The sequence below is a fragment of the Eptesicus fuscus genome, chromosome 20 (assembly GCF_027574615.1).
Source record: "Eptesicus fuscus isolate TK198812 chromosome 20, DD_ASM_mEF_20220401, whole genome shotgun sequence".
NCBI lineage: Eukaryota > Metazoa > Chordata > Mammalia > Chiroptera > Vespertilionidae > Eptesicus > Eptesicus fuscus.
Genome location: NC_072492.1, coordinates 34,549,013 through 34,572,287, shown reverse-complemented (window position 1 = coordinate 34,572,287; position 23,275 = coordinate 34,549,013). Strand labels below are relative to the sequence as shown.

Here is a 23,275-nt window from a genome sequence, read left to right as displayed (position 1 = left end):
AGAATAAAAATGGAGTTGTTCTCAGTAGAGGCGGCTCCCCCCCACGCTCTCTCTGTGCCCAGGCCCCTGGATGAAATGCTGGCACTTAATAACTCACTGCCTGGAACAGCCCAAATGAACCCATTTCACTCCCTAAAAAGCGATTTCTAAATGTCAGGTAAAAGATACTATTGCAAATGAACAGAAATGCATTTATTGAGCATCTACTTTAGGTGAGTAGTCTCCAACCTATCAGTGCACCAGAATTCCCCAAACCCAGAACTTCCTGTTCCTCAGGCCTGAGACAGGCACCTGATGTTTCTTTTTAAAAAATTTCCCAAGTGATTCTGATGCTCACTCAGGATTTGGGATCCTTCCTCTAAGCAACCTTTAACTCCTTGCCAGTTTGCACTGTCCTTTGACATCCTTTACAAGGGGTTGGTGTTGACGACTGTGGGCTAGGTTTGCAGAGCTCAGGTTCCCCTGGGAATCTCACGGGTGGCCAGCACTGTGGCTCTCCACCAACATCCCCAGACTCCTACCCCTGGATCTTTAGATAGTTGTCAGCCTATGGCCCCAGTCAATTCAAAGTCACCTCCTTATGGCCTCTCTAGCATATCATAACAATAAAAGGTTAATATGCAAATGGTTGTTATGCCATGATGCATAACGACTGATCAGCAGGGATCTGAGGCTGCGTGGCGCTTGGCCGGGGTGGGGGACCTCAGTCTGTGCCCCCCGCCCAGCAGGGCTTGTCAGGGGACCTGAGACTGTGCCCCTGCCCAGTGGGACTTGATAGGGGACCTGAGGTTGCACCGGGGGACCTGAGGCTGCACCCCCTGCCCGGTGGGGCTTGACGGGGTTGGGGCCGGCTGGGCCTGGGTCTTGCCCAATGGAGGTGGGGCTGGCTGGGTCTGGGTCTCATGCGATTTCGAAGTGCACACAGGTGGGTGGGGACTTAACTCTGGGTCCCATGGGGCACCCCAGACTCTGACAGGAGGGAGATTTTCATTTACATTTAACTAATTTTCTTTAATCTCTGACACTTCTATTATAGAGAACAGGCAAATAGCAATATTAAAATATTTCCTCTAATTCCCTTTTAATGTGCATGAATTTCATGCACCGGGCCACTAGTCTATAATAAAAGCATAATATGCTAATTAGACCAGATAGCCAAACAACCTACCGGACGTCATTCTGGATGAAGCCACCGTGGCGAGGGCCAAGGCAGAGGCGGTCAGGGGCAATCAAGCAGGCAGGCAAGCAGTTAGGGGTGATCAGGCAGGCAGGCAGAGTGGTTAGGGGCAAGCAGGCAGGCAGGCGAGTGGTTAGGGGAGATCAGCCAGTCAGACAGAGGTGGTTAGGGGTGATCAGGCAGGCAGGTGAGCAGTTAGGGGCAATGAGGCAGGCAGGCAGGCAAATAAATGGTTAGGGGCAATGAGGCAGGCAGGCAGAGTGGTTAGGGGCAATCAGGCAGGCAGGCAATTGGTTAGGAGCCAGCAGTCCCGGATTATGAGAGGGATGTCCGACTGCCACTTTAGGCCCTATCCCACAGGGTCCCAGACTGTGAGAGGGTGCAGGCTAGACTGAGGGATACCCGCCCCTTGTGCATGAATTTCATGCGTCGGGCCTCTAGCTTGGTTATAAAAGACAAACTATAAATGTATAACTTCAATTCAAAAGTTTGAAACTTAATGCCTTCTTATAGATATTTGAACGAAAGATTCTTACCTAGATCAATGAATTTTGTGGCTGGCCTGCTGACTTCCAATGCTCCTCAAGCACTTCTTATCATTCCAGCCATGGCGTGCATCTAACTTGGTGAACCCACCATGGATCACAGTCTGCTCCCTCACTGTGCAGGGTCAGCAGCTCAGCATTGCCAGTGCCCTGTGAGGGTTATTGACTCACACAGACTAAATCCACAGGGGACAAGTTCTGGGGGGCATTTCTGTTCTATCAACGACTACTTTTTATTTAGATTTGCACACCACTTTGCTCACACTCTAAGGCAGCCTTTTGGCATGCCCTATACCATCGTTTGTCACAGGCACTCATCTCTAGGACTGTAATCTCAGAACAGAAATTGGAAAAAATGCCAAGAATTTTTACTGTCTCTTTTTGGGAAGGTTATATAGTTAATTGCTTTAGATTCTAAAGCTAATAAAATCCCTGAAGTGCTTTTCTGATGAACTATGGGACTATGGCTTTCAAGTCACCCAAAAATGAAGACCAAACAATATGCAAATGTATCATGACCCAGACTCTGTTCTGGAGTGCTTTAGTGAATTCAACTTTTAAATGGCCACAGCCTTCAGAATATTTAAATATTAAAAAAAATGATGTGAATTAAAAAATTTACTAGCCAAACAGGCAGAAACTAAAGTTTTAAATTCCCTTTACTGGCCAAAGGTATAATACAAATTTTTAAACAGAGTCAAAATAACAAGATAGATTCAAAAGCTGTTCCCCTCCACTTGGTTTGCAAAGTTTAATTATAAAAATGCAGTATTTAATTCCACAGTGTTTTTCTCTTTTATTTTGAGGTGAAATAAAAAGTTCTCTATGCACAATTTCCTTTTTAAAAAAAGTTCGTTTACCCCCCTCCTCATTTAAAATAGAATCTGAGGCTGCAACAGAGACCCTTAGGAATATCCACCAACAGGAAACACTTTGCCCTTGCAGCTCAGACAAAAAGCTTCCAATACTCCCCCAATACACTAATTTCTTCACTTCACCCAGACATACCTCATTATTGGTTATATCTACCCTCTTGTTCGTCTCCCATTCATCTCTGACTTCAAAGCCAAAAATTCAGGGTCTTGGCCAGACCAAGGAGTCTCAAGCCACTGCATTGGTATTTGAGTCTAGATGCTGTGCTCATTAGTGAAATGAGCTGAGCTATCATAGGGAAGGTGACTCCCTGGGACCATGAGAATGAACCGGAAGAGCAGAGCAGACAACTGTGGCCATAATCAAAGAGAACTGCCCTCACATAGAGTGAGTGATACTGTACTCAATAAGTTTAAAAGTGGTCTACATATATGGATCTTTTGTCCAACTTTTTAAAAATTTATTTAAACACACAAACAAACAACAACAAAAAAAACAGTACCCGCTGCTTCTGGCAAGCCATCATGTTAAATATAGATTATTTACTATATTCTAGATGTAGACAAATCCACAATGACAGAAATGATGATTCAGTTTTTAACACATGTTTAACCGCAAGCTAGCTGTTAAATCTTGAGATTATATTTCTTTAGAACTGATGTTTACTTAACACAGTTCTAAAGATAAAAGAAACTAAACATTAAACGAAACCTCATCCAAAAGAATTTGCCACCTTTCAATAACCTCTCAGCATGTTTTTTAAAAGTTGGGATTAATCACCTATAATTTCTAAAAGTGTGCTGTTGTTTTTTTCTGGTTTACCTTCACCAAAATATGTTAATTTAAGTAAACAAGAAAAGCTGCGTATTTTCATTCCCAAATAGTAAAATAAATTTTCTCTGTTATTAAAATTAGATGTACAATCTATGCTCATGACATTGTTTTGTATTCTAAATCTATAAAACAATTTTAAAAGCACTTTTATATATTTTCCACTTCCACTGTAGTTGAAGGATTCTAATTATTCACTCAAAACATATGTTGGGAGTACAATGTAAACTGCCATAATTTCCCCTACAAAAGACATATAGTTTACAGTTAAATATCAGGAAAAATTTCCTCAATTCACATTTCATTTCTTTTTGCTTAATACATTGGGCATAATTTTTCTTTTTCTTTTTTTTTTTTAATATATTTTATTGATTTTTTTACAGAGAGGAAGGGAGAGAGATAGTTAGAAACATCGATGAGAGAGAAACATCCATCAGCTGCCTCCTGCACACCCCCTACTGGGGATGTGCCCACAACCAAGGTACATGCCCTTGACCGGAATCGAACCTGGGACGTTTCAGTCCGCAGGCCGACGCTCTATCCACTGAGCCAAACCGGTTTCGGCGTGGGCATAATTTTTCATTAAGTATATTTCTAATGCTGTCATACAAAAATTCCTTATCTGAGATTTCCAATTTTAGGCAACTATATTCTAGGTTGAATGAAAAAAATTAATAGTAATTTTTTATTTATTTAAAATATTGTGAATAAGGCAAAATGTGTAATTTGTCAACATTGGATAACTTTAGGGAATGAGTGGAGCATTAACAATTATACTGAGAAAACATACATGGCAACTGGTACCTATGGTCATTCCACATATGAATTATATCTTCAATATGCTATTAACAGAATAACATTAAGTGCCCCCACACCAGGTCAGGCCCACAGTCCATGTAGCCAGGGACAGGTAGAGTACAAGTGATCTTTAGGTGGCAGGAAGAGTGATGAAAGCTCTCATCACCATCACCATCATTTGCATGTATCTGATGTCATTTGCTATTTGTACTACCATCGTAATGCCCCACTTGCCCAGAAGTCAGAGTTCTAGCAACAATTGTGTGGATTACTTAGAAGCTGCCTTGAGGCCCTTGCCCATGCTATTGGGTGTAGAAAACCAGCTAACAAATTGAAGGCAGTTGCCCTCAGAATAAAGTGATAACTGAAAGAAGAAGAGTGAGAACTATGAACAGGAGAGAGAATGACAGTGCAGGGCACACTTACTGCAGGGGAGTTTTTGTGTGGCACCAGTGTTCACAGTGACGCCGGCAAGTTGTCAGGAAGGGTTGTTGATGTCTTCAGCATTTTTGTTTAGAAGAGTAGGGGAGTGTGTTAGAGAAACAACCTTCCAAATGTAGGGGTTGGCACATACATAGGGATTACATATGTAGTTATATGGAAACTGACATGTGGGATATTTTCTTCCTGAATAACATCTGATAAATGAGGCATTCCTTTTCTTCCTTTTGTCTTGAAATTGTCTCTTTGAAATTCTCCTAAATAGTACTTTGTTGAAAAAATAACCTGAATTAACCCATTCATGGGACTAGAGAATCTGATTAGAGAATCTCTCAGTTTTCTGCCTGTGAAAGCTGCTTCATTCCCTTTATCCCCTTGGTCATCCTATTTCATATATTTACTAGTTCTATGTTACTTTCATAATTTTTAGCTGCATTATGGATACATTCAAATCATATTTTATACAAAAGCAGAAAAAAATTTTTGTTGTATTCTGTTTTCAGAGAGCTAAAGTGTTACTATGTCAGTTTTACTATTTAGTGAAATCAAGGCCCAAGAATTATTCTTTAAAATATATATATATATATATATATATATATATATATATATATATATATATATATATTTATTGGTTTCAGAGAAGAAGGGAGAGGAAGAGAGAGATAGAAACATCAATGATGAGGAAATCATTGATTGGCTGCCTCCTGCACGTTGGACCGAGCCTGCAACCCAGGCATCTGCCCTTGACCGAAATCGAACCTGGGATCCTTCAGTCCGCAGGCCGACACTCTATCCACTGAGCAAAACTGGCTAGGGCCCAAGAATTATTCTTTATGAAATCTTTTCAGTCTAATTGGAGCATTATAGTTGAAAAAACAAAAAAGATCCAGTCATTCAGCTATCAATTCAACACATTTTTACTGGATGCCTATTATATGCCAGGCACTATTGTAGGCACAGAAGGAATAACAGTGAATAATAAATAAGTAAATTAACAATAAATAACAAGTGGGAAGTTGTATGGAGGAAAAAGGTAGGGTACAATGACAGAAAGTGATAAAGGACTCTAACATTTAGGCAGGGACCAGCTAGCTGGTCATTGGGAGATCTGAGATGGGGTAGTGGGGACCCAACAAAGGGCACAAGTAAGTGTAAAGGCCTCAGGTAGGAACAAGCTTGGCTTATTTGTAAGTGGTAAGAAAGCCACATGCCAGATCTGTGTAGCTGAGGGGGTGAGGAGGAGATACATTGGAGAGGTGGTCAAGGCCACATCACATAGCACAGTTAAGGAGTTTCCATTTGTTCTAAGAACAATGAGGAGCCACTGGAGGGTTTTTGAATAGGGGAATATGTGTCTTGAAAAGACTTAGAGAGAGCAAGTGTGAAGACAAGGGACCAGGTGGGAGCTACTGTATCAGTCCAGTAAAGAGCTGCTGGTGCTTTAGAGTAGGGTGGTGATGGCAGTAGTGATGACAAGTGGTCTGATGCAGGATGTATTTTGAAGATAGAATCAGCAAGATTCTATAGAAAGAATAGAAAGATTGAGGTTGAAAGAAAGAAACGAGTCTAAGATGATGCTGAGTCTTACTGGCAGACTTGCGGAAGACTGGGGGGAGAATCAAGAGTTCTGTTTCAGAAATGTTAAATGTGAGGTTCCTACTAGACTGTCAGGGCAGATGCCTGGGAAGGGGTTGGATACACAAGTCTGAGCGCAGGGTGACTAGGACAAGAGATACAGACTGAAGGTCATGAGCATGTAGATGGCATTCAAAGCTGTGGAACTGGACAAGATCAGTAAGAGACTGAATAAAAAGACATTAAGAGGTGTGAAGATAAGACGGGGCCAGTAGAGGAGGTGCAGTAGGAGCAGCTAGACAATTAGGACAAACCCCTGGAGGGTGTGAAGCTCCTCCTAACTCATAAACTGACTCAAGTCTATCAAAGAGGGGGTGATCAGTGGTGTCAAAACCATTTGAGAGATCAAAATGAAGATCGTGGTGTCTTCCTGTTGAACAATATTGGACTTAGAGTCTGAGAAAGTATTAGCTAACCCCATGAAATTATTGATAATTAACCAGTTTAGATCTAAAAAAACAGCACTTACATATGGTTTAACTTAACAGTAAACCTTTAAGCCACTGAGATTTTGAGGTCAATTTGTTACCACAGTGTAACACAACATTATTTGGCATGGTGATCAAAGAATTCTTTAAAATACTGCAGCATGTTTTTATGATTTTGGAAATAATACAATAGAGAGAAGAATGATGATATAAGAGAAAGGATGGATAATTAAAGGAGAAAAGTCCTTCAGTAGGGGTGAGGAGTGCAGGGCACTAGTGAAGGCCTGAGACAGAGGTGTGCATTTCCTTAAGTCAGGTATCCATGCACTCAAAGGAGGAAAGGGGATATATCCATACAGATGCAGATGGAGGGTGGGTATGGGTGGGATAATGAGATAGTTCTCTTCTGTCTCTTCGACTTTTCCAGTGAAAGAGAAGCCACCAGCTAAGAGTGAGGAATGAAAAGGCAGTTGGAGGTTTGAGAAGAAAAAGAGGTATGACATTTTTCTTATGGGAAAATGAATTAACTACTTAGTGGTGAGGGCCCACTTAAGCTTTCTGGCTTTAAGATTAGGTGAGACCAGTTAACATAAGTGTTTCTTTTGAACCATATTCAACTGTTTGTTTACAAGAGTAGAGTACAAGAGTATTTGGTTTAATCAGGGTTGGGTTTTGCCAGCAAGGAAGGTGGAGGAAAAGAAGGACAAGGACGTTGAGGGTAGTTCAAGGGAGTAATTACATTGACAGACCATGAAATCTAACCTGGGAAATGAAGACATAAGTTGATGTAAAGTGGAAAATGGTAAGATTAATGGATTGGAAGTCCCTTTGGGGGGAAAATATCTCTTGGAGTGAGGATGCTACACTAAGTGAGTTAGAAAGATGAGGGCTGGGGAGAGGTAGAGAGAATGGAAGGCCCAAAACCAAGATTTTGTAGGTGGCACAGCTATTTCTAGGTCATAACCATGAGCAGGTGTCTGAGGAGAAGAGTGATGAGCTATTAAATTAGGCAAGAGGCTTGTGGGTTGTAAAGATTCTCATCAATGGGTCAATGCACTTAATGCCATCTTTGCTATAAACATTTATGATCTGGGGTAGGATATGCTTTGCTCAGTCTAATCAGTACAAGTTACAGCCATGAAAGTTAAGTCATATGAATGAGATAGTGTTTCCAGTAAAATTTAAATTTCATAAGAAAAGCATTATTTAATTAAAGTTAAAAATTTTTAATTTTCCTAACTTTATCAATGTCCTATTTAGAACTGAAAGCTAAGTGAAATTTCTGCAATAACAAAATGCCTCATGTTTGGTCTGAAACTGTAAATTGAAGTGGCATTTTCCTACTAAAATAAAATGTAGAAACCACTTTTGTTTTCTTTCCATTAATACATATTTTTTTCATTGCTTTATTCCAATTATAATCATATGTATCAAAAGCACTTTTTTTAAAAAAAATTGAAACATATCTTGTTTTCCAGGATATTTTCATGGAAAAATGGCTTTCTCACCCTGTAGATGATTCATGCCTAGGAAAGGAAGAGACCTGCTCAATGCTCCACTGTTCCCTAGGAGCCTGGAGAAAACTCCTCATGTCTCTCCAGGCAGCGGACAAGGACACCATGAGCCACCAAACAGTGGTCTACCCATTTACCACTGGAGGATTTTTATTAAACTACTAGAGGCCCGGTGCATGACATTCATGCACTGGGGAAGGGGGGTCCCCTCAGCCAGGCCTGCACCCTCTTGGGGAGCGGGCCTAAGCCGGCAGTCAGACATCCCCCAAGGGGTCCTAAGCACTGCTGTGAAGGTGGGAGAGGCTCCCCCCACCACCACTGCCACCACTGCTGAGCTCTCCAGCCTTGATCTGTAAGTCCCCTGTGGGAGTGCCACTCAGCCAGGAGCTGGGCTTGCTGCTTCCTAGGGCTGCCTCGGAGGTGGGAGAGGCTCCTGCCACCGCCACTGTGCTTGCCAGCTGTGAGCCCCCTGTGGGAGCACACTGATCACCAAGGGGTAGCTCCTGCATTGAGCGTCTGCCCCCTGGTGGTCAGTGCGCGTCATAGTGACTGGTTGTTCGCCATTCAGTTGATTTGCATATTAGCCTTTTATTATATAGGACAGGATTTTTAGTTCCTGCTATATATTATGACCACGAGGAACCAATCAGATTAACATGAAATGTTACAATGGAACAACAGAACTTCAGTTTTATGTAGGAAAAAGGCAGCCTTCCAAGCAAGCATCCCTAATCTCCAAAGATAATGCAAGGCAACCTGGCAGCTCCCAAAGTCAAAGTGACTTTCAAGTGCAGCTCTTTACACAGGCAGAAATTTCTACAGACGTCAATGCAAAGCTTAAAAAAGAGGACTTACGTCTTTTAAAGATAAATGTATAAAACTTTAGAATTTATGCAGGGTAAACGCTTGTTTCTAACCTTAATATTTTTTAAAAAAGGAAACATTGCTTTTCTAAAGCTATTATTAAATAAGAATTATTCATACACAATAAAAAATTGATAGTGCAAACTAAAGCACAAAGTAAAAATCCAGCACGTGAATTTCACATAATGAGACGACGTGTGGGAGGACATCCGCTCTGACGCCACAGAACCCAGGTGACTGGCAGGACAGTATAGCAGGGTTACTCCTTGGTCATCCTATATGGAAACACCAGAAAAGGTCTAGTGTTGTCCAGGGAACTGACCAATAATTCTGCTCAAAAAGGCATATGAAGAGGATTCCATTAAGTTGAGTGGATCTGAGATCAAATCCAAAGTGATCAAATAAGAGCAGAAATACCAAATATTCAAAGATGCCAATCAAGATAGAAATATGAAACACAGGAAAGTAGGCTGGTGAATAAAAGTTGTGGGTAATGAGGAGCTAGGAACCCAAATTGGAGTCTAGTTGGGAATGAGGACTGTGGTAAGCTGCATGAACTGGTTCATAAAACCAATTATCTTGTCATGGTGACTTTATTGAGCCAACAGATGGCTGGATTGGCCAGTTAATGGCATGGGAAGAAAACAATTGCTAGCACAGGTTTGGAGAAAGCTACACTGGAATTAGAGTCTTGGTTCTGCAACTTGTAGCTGTGCAACCCTAAACAAGTGGCTTAATCCCTCTGAGCCCCAGTATCTCCAGCTATTCTAAGGCAGTGGTCGGCAAACCGCAGCTCACGAGCCACATGCAGCTCTTTGGCCCCTTGAGTGTTCTAACGCCACTTCTTCAAAACAGACTCGCCCAGGCTGAAAACCGACTTCTGCGCATGGGCCACGAAGTTTCAACCACACTGTACGTGCGCCCGTATGTGGTATTTTGTGGAAGAGCCACACTCAAGGGGCCAAAGAGCCGCATGTGGCTCGCAAGCCGCGGTTTGCTGACCACTGTTCTAAGGGAATAATAACTTCAGTGTTGTGAGATAACGTATGTGAAAGCACCTGGCACACAGTAGATGCACAGTAAATATCTTCTTCCATTAGGTACACACTGTATATGCTATCAGTTGTTTTCACTTACATCAATTATTTTCAAGAATTTATTTGAGCCCTAGCCAGTTTGGCTCAGTGGATAGAGCGTCAGCCTGCGGACTGAAGGGTCCCAGGTTTGAGTCTGGTCAAGGGCACATGCCTGGGTTGGGGGCTCAATCCCCAATAGGGGGCGTGCAGGAGGCAGCCTATCAATGATTCTCTCTCATCATTGATGTTTCTATCTCTCTCTCCTCCCTTTCTCTCTGAAATCAATAAAAATATACTTTTAAAAAAGAATTTATTTTAACAAAAGGAAATGCTTAAAACAGAGGATCTGTGTTTTCTGACATAAAAAGACAGAAGATAGTTCATATGTTTCATGACACTGACAATGTCAACTTTTAGTAAGAACAATTATATTAAAACTAGCGTTCCCGTTGCAGGAAAAATCCTGCAATAGGATTTCCTGCTGCACTCTACCCCGCCTCCGCTCCGCCCTTGTCACCCGCCCCGCCTTCTCCTCCAGCCCGCCTGCTTTTCCCTTCGCCCCCGGCTCTGACTTCGCTCCTCCCTTCTTCTCCCCCCCCCCACCCAACCTGGCTTGCTTGCTTCTTCGAAGCTTTACTCCCTTCTGCAGCTCTTGGCTTCTCTCGACGCTGTCTTGATATGCAAATTAGCCACCATCTTTGTTGGGGTAATTTGCATACTCGTCCTGATTGGTCGGTGGGCGTGGCTTTGCTGGTGGGCGTGGCTTAGGTGTAGCGAAGGTGCGGTCAATTTGCATATTTGTCTATTATTAGATTAAATAGCTTGTCTTTCCTGATCAAATTGTTGGGGTAGAAATGAGAAGGGAAAGGGGGTAGTAAACGAAGTAATTATTTGCAAACAAAATCTCAGATAACAAATATCTTTATCCACACTAAAGATGCCCATTTCTTATAATAGAAAAGAGAAAGGATGAGAAGTTGAAGCTTGAAAAGACAGTGGGCATGTAAGTAACGGAGAGAATCATGTTCAGATGGGTAAACGATTAAGGGCTACTTAGCTAGTTATTGACAAGGGCCTGTCAGGAACCCACGTCTTTTCCTGCATGTGTGTCTAATGTTCATTCTTATCAAAGAAGTGTAAGCATTAGTTCATCAGGGAAGTCTTTCTTAGTCCCAAGACCAATATGTCCCCTCTGGAATATTCTCATATTTCCCTGTATTTCTCTTCTCAGAACAGTTAGGTTACATATTATTAACATGTGTATAGCAGAGTAAAAGCACAGGTTAGGGAGTGAAACTAAGTTTGAATCTTGTCTCTCCAAATTACTGAACCTAGCTAAGCGTACACAAAGAGAACAACGGCACTTACTTTGCTATTGAGACAGTGATAAGCCTTTACAACAATGCTGGACACTTGGTGCCACAAATGTTGGCCATTTTTATTACTAGTCAGTAAAGGTAATTAGGGCAAGGAGTGTTTCATACCAGAGACTAACGTATTCATGGTGTGGTGCTTCCCACAAAATAACATGTCTCCCTTTTGGACATAGTGCAATTGAAAATACATAAAATTAATGAATTTTGAAGGTAGGTATACTTATGTTTCTTAAATATAGGTAGTTATTCATAATTCTTCTTTGCATGGATTTCAGGTTTCATGGTTTAGTTAACCCAGTGTCCCCCAAAACATAGTTAAAATTTCTGTTACTACAGTGTATCTCCTGTAAAAGTCTGTTTAATGCTTTTCCAATTTTTAAAAGTATATTGTTTTATTATTACTTAGTTATAATAATGTTTTATATGCACTAGATAAAAATCCTTTATATAAGATACATAATGTGCAATTATTTTTGCCCAGTCTTTGGCTTTTTTATTTTCTCAACTGTCTTTTGAAGAGCAAAAGATTTTTTTTTTTTTATTAAGTCCAATTTATCAATTTTTTTTCTTTCTGAACCTAAGGTTGTTTTTTCTAGGGTTTTAATATTCTTAGCCTTTATGTGTAGGTCTATGATTCCCTTTTATTGCTTTCTGTATAAGTGTGAGGTAAAGTCAAGGTTCTTTCTTTTCCCTTATAAACAATTGTTCTAGAACTGCTTGTGCAAAGACTATCCTTTTCCCATTCACCATCTTAGCACATCTTGGGGAGATAAAAAAGAAATTGATTATAAATGTGCAGGTCTATTTCAGGACTCTATAGTTCCATTGATTGATGTGTTTATCCTTTCACCAATACCACATTCTCTTGATTACTATAGCTTTAGTTAGTCACGAAATCAGGAAGTGTCAATCATCTAACTTTGTTTCTTTTAACAACTGATTTGCTTTGCATTGTTAATTAAAATTTAGAGTCGGTTTATCAATTTCAATGTAAGAAATGCTCAGATTTTTTATTTGGACTGTACTTAGTCTAAGGACCAAGTTAAGAGAAATTACATTCTAACAATGTTGAACCTCCTCACCCATGAATTTGATATTCATTGCGAATTACTTAGGCCTTCTTCAATTTATATCACCGATGTTTTGTAGTTGTCAGTGTAGAGATCTTGCACATATTTTGTTAAATTTTTAAGTATTTCATACTTGTGCTGCCATTACAAATGATTTTTAAAATTTCAATTTTCAATTGTTCAGTGCTAATATATAGAAACACAATTGATTTTGCATATGGATCTGTTATCTTGTGACCTTGATAGCTTTACTTATTAGTTCTAATAGAGTTGGAGTATTTTTGGAGATTTCTTTTGATCATTTCATATGGGTGACATGTTGTCTACAAATAAAAAGTTTTACTTCTTCCTTTCTGATTTGTCCACTTTTCATTTATAATTGTTTGCCTTTTTGCAGTGACCGGGACCTCCAGTATAAAGTGAAATAGAAGTGTGAGAGTGGGCATTCTTGCCTTGCTCTGAATGTTAAGGAAAAATCATATAGTCTATCACCATTAAGTACATTTTTAGCCTTAGATTTTATTTTTCTGACTTTTTCTCTTTATTATCATGAATGGGTATTAAACTTTTTCAAATGCTTTTTCTGCATCTATTGTGACATCATGATTTGTTTTCTTTTTTAGTCTTTTAATGTGGAGAATTACATTGGTTGATTTTTTAATGTTGAACCAACCTTACATTCCTGGAATAAAGCTCAGTTGATCGTGATGTGCTGTCCTTTATATATTATTGGATTTGATTGGTTATTATTTTGTTAAGGATTGTTGTGTGTCTGTAGTCTGTAGTTTTCTTTCTATATCTTTGTCTAGTTTTAGCATCAGGATAATGCTAAGTTCATAAGACAAGCTGAGAAGTGTTTCTCCTCTCCTATTTTCTAAAAGAGTTTGTGTTGAATTGGTATTACTTCTTCCCTAAATGTTTGATAACCATTTAGTCATCTGGTTTAAAATGTACTTGTTCATCCATCCATTCAATATTCCTAGGATAATTCCATAAATAATTTGTAGAAACAGTTGTTTATGATTCTTCCAGAGAATGCAAGCATAGTTACTTGCACACAGAAATTGCCAAATATTTGTGAAAGCAAAAAATTAAAGGTTACCTGATTTATCGTGTGTTTTTTTTAACCTCACTTAAAAATACTTTGTGTGTGAACAGAAAATAGAAGTGGCAATTTATAAATATGTAAATTTTGGATATCAAATAAAATGAAAGACTATATTACAAATATAAAAGGGATTGTTATATATTAATAGTTAAATATAAATGCGAATATTCAACATATTGACAAATGCTCTTCATTTAATTAGATGTTAATAAAACCACCTAAGTTATGAGAACAAAACCAAAATGTTGTCTAATTAAAAATATCACAAAACAGTGGCTGAAATACTTGATGTGAAGATATGTGAGGCTGAAATAACCAACAACCATTTAACCAAAATGGGTTCCTAAATAACTTTCTTCTCTCCTTTTAAGATCTGATCAAAACAAAAATCAGATTCCTTTCATGCTTATGTAAGTCCCTGCTCATGTGATTTTTTCAAAATCTAAGATTTCTCCAAGAATTGTCTATCAAAACTTTGTTATTTCTAGCTTCTAAATAGTAAAAATTGAGTTTATAACACTGGACATTTTAACTTGGTTCTATCCTGAGGTCCTACAAAGTATTTAAAAAACAAACATAAATCTTCACATCTATATTTTTTTTATTCAAATGCTGTCTAATTCATTGGCCATAGAAGGCACATTTTAAAAAGATGGTACAGGGCAGTTAAAAGCCATGCCAAAACATCACTCTGATTGGGAAAGTTTATAGTATTTTATTTTCAGCTTATAACCTAAGAAATGAAAATTTTACAGATCCTCCAAAATGTGGTCCACTTACCATGGGTGACCTCTTTATCTAAGTTGAGCTGAATTATGTTGGGGATATTTTATTCTCAGCTATATTTTATGAAATATAAACTAATTTATAATTTTAGAACTCTATGTTAAAAATATTTGATCCTTTATATTCTGATCAATAATGATAACTTTTCTTCTTTGTATCTTCCATACTTCACACATTCCTTAGCTCACATTATAGGTACTCAATAAATGCTTGACTTGAATATGAAGTTCAACTGAATTAAACTGGTAATGTAGCAATTTGCAAAGTAATTCAGAGATTTTTAGACTAAAGTGATAGCCAATGAAAGAAGTAATTTCACATCTAGTTTTTCTTGATTAAATGTTATTCTAAACTTTTAAATACTCTTACTTTGCATACCTCAGGTAGCCAGCCATTCATCTATTATGAAAAGGGCTTTTAAGCTTTTTTTTTTTAAACAGAAAAGCCTTTACTGCAGAACAAAAGCTACATATTTTAAGACAATGTCAAAATCTTAAATATGTTTAGCTTTTAGAAACATAAAATTAACAAGAGACAACCTAAGCAGGATATTAATCTTTTCCCCTCCTTACTACTTCACTAGTATTCTTTTTAAAAAAAAAAAATATTTTATTTATTTTTTACAGAGAGGAAGGGAGGGGGATAGAAAGCTAGAAACATCCATGAGAGAGAAACATCGACCAGCTGCCTCCTGCACGCCCCCTACCGGGGATGTGCCCATAACCAATGTACATGCCCTTGACCAGAATCGAACCTGGGACCTTTCAGTCCATAGACCGATGCTCTATCCACAGAGCCAAACCGGTTTTGGCTCTAGTATTCTTTCTCAGTATTCAGTTCCGGTGGATAAAATTATCATCAGAAGCAAAACCTGAAGTAGAATTTCTCTAAGGAAGTATAACAAATAAGGCAAATTCTTGTGAATCTCAATTTCGTTAACTTTCTTCTCAAGGTTAATATTGTGAGACTATCTTATAACAAGGTTATTTTGGGACATCCCTACTTGATCCCCTTTAGATGGTTAAGACCAAATGATTTCTACTCCAGAGAAAATACTTATAATAAGGTTTTGGTTATTTAACATAGTAATATTCGAATAGCAGAGGTTCAATTTTTGTTAAAGTAAATACTATCTGATCATGAATTTGTTTGATCTCAAAATAATTTCACAAGCCTTATAACAGTTTGTGAGTTCTTAAGGAATTCTGGAGACCAGTCTGACTTCTAATACATTACATCCTACTTTGTCATTCTATTTTTTAGAAGGTTAAAGTCAAAATAATTCCTACTACACCTCCATCCTAAGCAAGTACCCTATAAAAATGTTATGTTTCATGACAATGTTGTTGAAGACATTAATAATCACGTAACATTCTGGCTTCTTCGTGAGAACCCCTTGTAAATTTTTCTCTGAAAGTTTCAACTCCAGGAATCTGAGCTAATGACTTTAAAAAATTTATTGTACTGAATCATGTTCTAACTGCGATGCTCTCTTTACATTTGCATCTGGAAATAGAGTCAAGCCCAGTTCCCTCTACAAGTAGTAGACAGACCCTCACAGCATGCATTGCTTTGTCACAAACCTTTCTCTAGTTTCATCCTATTGTTTTCTTCCCCCGCAACCCCCATTTCATTCATTACTCTAAAACAACTTGCATTTAAAAAGTTACCTTTAACTTCCAATATACATATTCTCCCCTAGAGATATGAAAAAATAAAAATGAAAAAAATAATACCCTCTTCATAACTTTAAGCCAGATAATGCCAAAACTTCAAAGGAACTGTAATGATGATGATGATAATAATAAAATAATTTTGTAGGAAAGATTCACCAATGGATGGTAAAATTAGTGGCTGAAAGTCTGAGGAGAAACATGATATCTGCTTAGTCTCAAAGTATTTCCTCCAGATAGTTTACATATTTCAAAGAGAAAAAATAACATTACAGCAGAGAAACCTGGTAGATATCACCTTAACCAAGAGATCAGTGTTGATGTCACCAGTAATAAGGTATTTCAATATCATGTATTGTACACCATGATATAAAGGGACTTGAGAAAGGCACAATATCACTTCTGGAGTATTATTGCCCAAACTGCATAACCTCAATCTAATTAAGAAAAAACATTAGACAAACCCAAAGTGAGAAACATTCTATAAAACAGAACTGTTTTGAGTAGTACTATTCAAAAGTCAAGGTCATTAAAGATAAGGAAAGACTGAGGAACTATCACAGATTGAAGGAGACTAAAAAGATATGACAACTAAATGCAAAATAAGATCCTGGATTAGATCCTAGAACAACAACAAAAAAGATTAGTGGAAAAACTGGTGGAATTTAAATAAGGTCTGTAGTTACCAAGGTAAATACAAAGCATCTTATCAATGCTGATTTTCATAGTACAATGATTGTACTATAGATAAATAAGATGCTGGTATGGAGGAAAGCTCAGGGAAAGATGTATGGAAATTCTCTGCATTATTTTTGAAACTTTTCAGTATGTGTAAACACAAAGTTTAAAAATAAAACATTTTAAAATGTCATCTGTATTTTTTGTAAGTAGGGTTTTTATAATTACTGTTTGACATTCTCCCAATTCATCCTGAGCTCTTCGTTTCCCATTTTATTCCCTTAGACCGCCTGAGAAAATTCTTCATATCTAGTGCCAAGTCAAACATTGTACTTCAAGGACCACCTCCTCCATAAAACAGCCTCTGGTTTCTACAAACCTCCTCAGATTTCCAGGACTGGACCCTACTCTAGGATTTTATTATGCATAGTTATATAGTTTTAAAAGTTCCTTTATGCTTGTATTTCTCATTATCACCACAATAATAAAAGCTTCCATAAGTCAGGGACAAAGTTACATTCCATTTTGTGACCAGCACTGAGTTAAGTATAGAGTAAATGCTTATTGCATCTATGTTGACTCACTCACCCACAAATTATTAAGGAAACTAGACTTGGAAGTTCTCATCCCCCATTTATTCCTCCTTTGTGTTATTAGACATCAAATGGACCATTAGTTATGATCTAGGTGTGACAATTCTAGTAATTTCTTATTCTTAGGAAGTCTCTAAAATATATGATACAGCCTTCAATTGAATAAAGTCATCTGGGTTGAATAAACATATTAGAATTATAATAATTAATAAAACATAGGCCTAAATTATAAATCTTTAAAAGCTCATTTAAAATCTGTTAAAATTCCTCACTTGATAATAATATGAAATGCATAATAAAGCAACTATCACAAGTAAGAGTCAAAGATTTTGATGTTTCATGAGCTATTTTCCGTGACCCAGGGTTGCCTCCTTAGAGTGCTCTATGATGTCCAGTGATCTGTTAGACTCACGCAGTGGGAACAAATGTCCATTTTCTTTGCCAAGAAAATACCATAGATGAATATTAACAACAGTTTTGTTAGCCAAAATTCACATCTGCACACACTTAAAAATCTAGCTTTTCTTTTTATTCAACAATAATTTGTAATACATTCTGAAAATTACCAAAAATATATTATTACTCAACACCTGGGTGCTTAACTGGTGTTTTAGCCATACGTGCAATGATAGAGCCTATACTATTATTAAAATTAAATAGCATACTCTAAATTGTGGATATATGTATATGTATACATATTAGTAACATTTTGGGGCATATATCTCAGGCTTTAAATACACACACACAGGGAAAGAGAGAAATAGTTATGAATCAGAATAGAAAGTTCAAAATATACTATAAAGATATAATGAATCAAAGGAAATAAAATATTTTAGGAGGAATATAATTTAAAACATGAGAGTTAAAGAGATTTTTTTCTACACAATATAAGCATTCCAATACTTTTTAATAAAAACTTCTCAACTATCAAAATATTATTTATTTTAAAAAAGTCATTCATTCACTGCCAATGACATCACAAATAATAGTTTATTTTTTTTACCAAGTTTTTAATATGTGTGTAGGAGAAATACAGGATAGAGCAAAAGTTGGTTGATAGTTGTGAGTACGTGAAACACAGACTTAATTCTTGGATTGTTATTTATTAACTAGAGGCCTGATGCACGAAGATTCATGCAAGAATGGGCCTTCCTTCCCCTGGCTGCTGGCAGCGCCTTCGCTCTGGCCGGAGCCATCTTTCCGCTCCAGCCCGGAGCTGACTTTCTGCCTTCCCATGCTGCCCAGAAGCCCAGAGCGGCTGGGGTGATGTGGAATGCCTGCGTCCCGCCCCCTCCCCCACAGCTGCTTGGTGCCTGTGTATGCAAATTAACCCACCATCTTTGTTGGGTTAATTTGCATACTCACTCCTGATTGGCTGGTGGGTGTTGCGAAGGTACATTCAATTAGCATGTTACTCTTTTATTAGGTAGATTATTGTATTTTTCATACAGACAACTGCACACCTGCTTTTGTATATTTTTGGCCTGATCTCAATACTGTTATAATTGCAAAAATTTTGCAATATTTAAGTACTAGAGGCTCTCAATTCAATGCAATATTTAGAATATATGCATAGGCTATATTATTTTAAAACATTTAAAATCATTTTTATTTTTAAAAAGAATGATTAATATGGAGTCAAGAATAAGAACAATGTATCTTAAAAAGAGGCATTTAAAAACACCTATCACTTTGCTATCATATATTTCTGTATATTATTATTTTTTAAAATCATTTATATGTCATGATACACATAAACTAAACATAAAATTAAGAACCTTTGCATTTTGAAGATACTGTTAAAAGAATAAAGTTAAGCCACTGACTGTGAAAGTGTTTGCAAATTAGCTATCTTTTAAAGGACTTATATCTAGAATATATAAAGAACCCTCAAAATTCAATAACAATAAACAACTAAATATAAAATTGGAAAACATTTAAATAGACACTATGCCAATGAAGATATTCAGATGGCAAATACACATATGAAAAGATGCTTCACATTCTTAGTTATTAGGGAAATGCACATGCAATTAAATACAACCTCTTAGGCTAGCTACAATAACACTAACACTCGACAATATAGAGTGCTAATGAGGATGCAGAGCACCTGGGGCTCATACAATGCTGATGGGAACGTAAAACGATACAGCCACTTTGGAAAAAGTTTGGCAATTTCTAATAAATGTGAAAATATATTTAGCATACAATTCAGCAACCCCACTCTTTGCTATTTACCCAAGTGAAATAAAAATATTATGTTCACACCAAACCTTTATATGAATGTTTAACAACCTAAATATTTCCAGCTGGAGAATGGATAAACTTTGGTACATTCATGCCATGAAATATTATTAGCAATAAAAAAGAATGTACTACTCATGCCCACAACAATGGATGAATTTAAATGCATGATGCTAAGGGGAAGACAACAGACTCAAAAGGTCATATACTGAATGATTCATTCCGTATATAGTCCAGAGAAGGCAAATCTACAGTCACAGAAACTGGATGAGTGGCCACCGGGAGTTGGAGCCAGGGGGGTAAATGCGGCTGACAACAGAGGGGTGGAGGCATATTTGCAGTGATGGACACTTCTTGATCTTGATTGTGGTGACAGTTTGTCAACATTTACAGAATTACATATAATCTATATGCAAATTATATCTGGATAAAAATGTTTTAAAAAGAGAGGAATGAATGAAGAGTTACAGAGTACAGGAAAGAGCATGATTTCTTCTGACAGGGACAGGGAAAGGTTTTGAGTGAGGATGATGAGCTCACATGTCTTCCAGGCAGAGAGAAATCACGTGAAGCCCTAAAGGCAGTGTTTACAGCCTGTACAAGGAAAAGGAGCATCCGGAGTGGGCACAGCACAGACTGTACCCGTGGGGTTGGGGGACAGTTAAAACAGGCAGAAGATACACTTCATACTCATTATGATGGTTATTATACAAACAAAACAAACTGAAACAACTGTTGGCGATGATGTGGAGAAATTGGAACCCTGGTGCACTGATGGTGGGAATGAAAATGGTGCAGCGGCATGGAAAACAGTAGGGCAGGTTCCTCAAAAACGTAAAAATAGAATTACCAAGTGATCCAGCAATTTCACTTCTGGGTATAAAGCAGGAATTCAAACAGGTATTTGTATATCCATGTTCATATCTGCATTACTCACAATAGTCAAAAGGTGAGAGCAACCCAGTGTCCATTGATGGGATGCATGGATAAACAATGTCTTCTATACACACAATGAAATGTTATTCAGCCTTTTAAAAAAGGAAATGCTGACATGTGCTACAATATGGATGAACCTTGAAGACACTATGCTAAGTGAAATAATAGTCACAGAAAGACAAATCTTGTTTGAGTCCACTCATATGAGGTATCTAGAGTAGTCAAATACATAGTGATAGAAAGGAGAATGGTGGTTGCCAGGGCCTGGGAGGAGCAGGAAATAGGGAGTTAGTGTTAATGGGTACAGCTTAGGTTTTGCAAGATGAAAGAAGTTCTGGAGATGGATGGTGGTGATGGTTGCACAACAATTTAAATGTACTTAATGCCATGAAACTGTAAACTAAAATATTAACGTAATTAAAATAAGTAAGGAGAAAAAAGTAAAAGCAGAAAGAAATGGGATTGTGCAAAATGCTTGGCCAGAAAGCTAGAGAGCTGGGCAACCTCACTTTGTTGTCAGCAATAGCACTTTGTAAGTTTCTAAGCAAGGGAGGGCAATGCCATTAGCTTACAATCTACCTTGTCCAGAAAGCTGTGCCTGATTCTACCCCTCCCCACATACTTCCAGACACCGTCCTGGGTGTTTCCCAGGGCATGAGGTCCAGATCAAGACAATGACTCTAATTTCAGCTCAATGCAATCAGTTTCGTTTGTTCCATTATCCCTGACCATCAACATAAGCCTCTTTGAGGGTAGGGGCTGTTTTCACATTGCCAGTGCTGACTCCAGCCCAGCAATGAGGCTAGATTTTTAGAAAGATCCCTGTCTCAGGAGCACAGAGGGGTCTCAGTCTTACCTTCTCTCTGAGGCCAGATGGTCCTGTGTCCCTCAGGGGCCTCAGGCTAACAGCCTGCCGTGTTTCGAGGTCATTACTATTTTCTCCTCTCGTTCTCATCAGACCTGGGGTTTGGCTTTCCGTGTGAGAGGAGTAGTCTAAAGTCAGCGGGGTCCACATGCCCGCTGGCCCCCATTAAGGTGGCAGAAGCAAAGATGAGAGCCCCTGAGCTGGCTGCAGCCAGCGAGACCTGCTTCTCTGGGGTGCTGGTGAGGGCTCAGCCTCCCTGCCCTGATAGAAAAGTGCCTGGGGCCAAGGGGGTAGGATATTTGAGGCCCCTCCAAACCTCAAGTAGGGGTAAGCAGGGGCAAATGACATCACAATCACGCTGCTCAGTTTCTGATGTCAGCCAATGCACATCCTTTTCTCTGCATCTCTGATCTTCCAGGGACAGAAAAGGAGAGACAGGTTGAAGATGCTCTAGGGCTCAGGGTCAGGACAACAATATAACTAGATAGTGACTTTTGTACATTCCTGTTTAGTTTACAAAGTGGTTAAAATATAGAACATTTAGAAGAGACTGAACAACACAGTGTAAAAGTCACATATAATCCCATCCCACAGAGAAATGAAGTAGCGGATTTTCATATCCCCCAGTGTCTGAGCTTCTCCGTGGCTTACTTTTTCAGATGTCAAAACCCATCCAAAAGCCAAGTTGGCTCCAACTTTAAAATATATCCAGAACCTGACCACCTCCACTGGTGCCATTCTGGTCCATGCCACCGGCATCTCTCACTGGGATCCCCGCAATGCCCTTCCTGGGCCTCCTCCATTGTTCTCACACAACTAGAAAGAGAATGATCTTCTCAGCTTAAGTCAGATCGTACCACTCCTTGGTATAAAACTTGGTGCACACCCAAACTTTTCCAAGTTGTCATTTGTGCATGTTTTTACTATTGTCAATTAATTTATTTTTATGTTCAGAGGTATCGTTATAGGCCATTATATCAAGCTGTGACGTAGACACCCAGAGGAAAAGGACATTTGAAGTTTTGTGCGGAATATTGTAAAACTATACTGGATATTGTTTGTCAATCAATTTTTATAAATCTAAACTCTTTGAGGACAACATTTAATTTAAAATGTTAAGGATACAAAATTTTATATTTTTAGCAAAGGGAAAAGATCCAAGTAAAAAGAACAGAATTAAGATTAAAAATCCATTTAAAGCCAAAATGACAATGTCTTCATATTAATCCTTTAATTATAAATTTCAAAGGTTTAAGCAGTTTCCATGACCTTTGCTGTGAATAATTATGCCATGTGGGGCTTTCCTTACATTTGAAAAAGATGCTGAGTTGTTGCTCAAAGCCTTCCAACGACTTTAGGCTGGCAGAGCCCCAGTACAGCCCTTCGATGCCATTCAAATTACAGACTGGGAACCCAGGCCAGTAAATGCTATGTCAGTTTCATAAGAGCTTTTTACTGAGTAAAGCACAGGATAGAAAATGTTTCATATATTCAGGTTTTTAAATATCAAATTGTGAGGCTCAACACTACTACTTATAATAAAGAACTCACAGAGGATTACACTAAATGCAAAGTAATTTTTGTGTGTATCACAAAATAAAATGATAAAATTAAAAGGCAAATACCAAAAAATATTTGCCACAAAGATAAGACTTTTATTCTAAATATAATATGAGTTTATAGAAAGGTGATGAGGAAAACATTAGGACACCAACAGAAGAGAGACTGACCAAGAATGGGAACTGGCAACTTCAGAAAATGAAA

General features: G+C 38.2%; 1 protein-coding gene across 3 annotated transcripts in view; it reads right to left on the bottom strand.

Annotated features, from left to right (window-relative positions):
• Positions 1 to 23,275, bottom strand: part of LOC103293243 (centrosomal protein of 112 kDa) — a 253,196-nt gene that overhangs the window by 111,175 nt on the left and 118,746 nt on the right. The window contains exon 1 of one of the 3 annotated variants that reach the window (XM_028157331.2): positions 21,503 to 21,814. The exons of the other annotated variants lie outside the window; for them this stretch is intronic. Coding sequence (XP_028013132.1) covers positions 21,503 to 21,661 — 159 coding nt within the window. The 5' untranslated portion in view covers positions 21,662 to 21,814. Of the gene's footprint in view, positions 1 to 21,502; positions 21,815 to 23,275 lie in introns of those variants that run through there. 3 annotated transcript variants of the gene reach the window in all.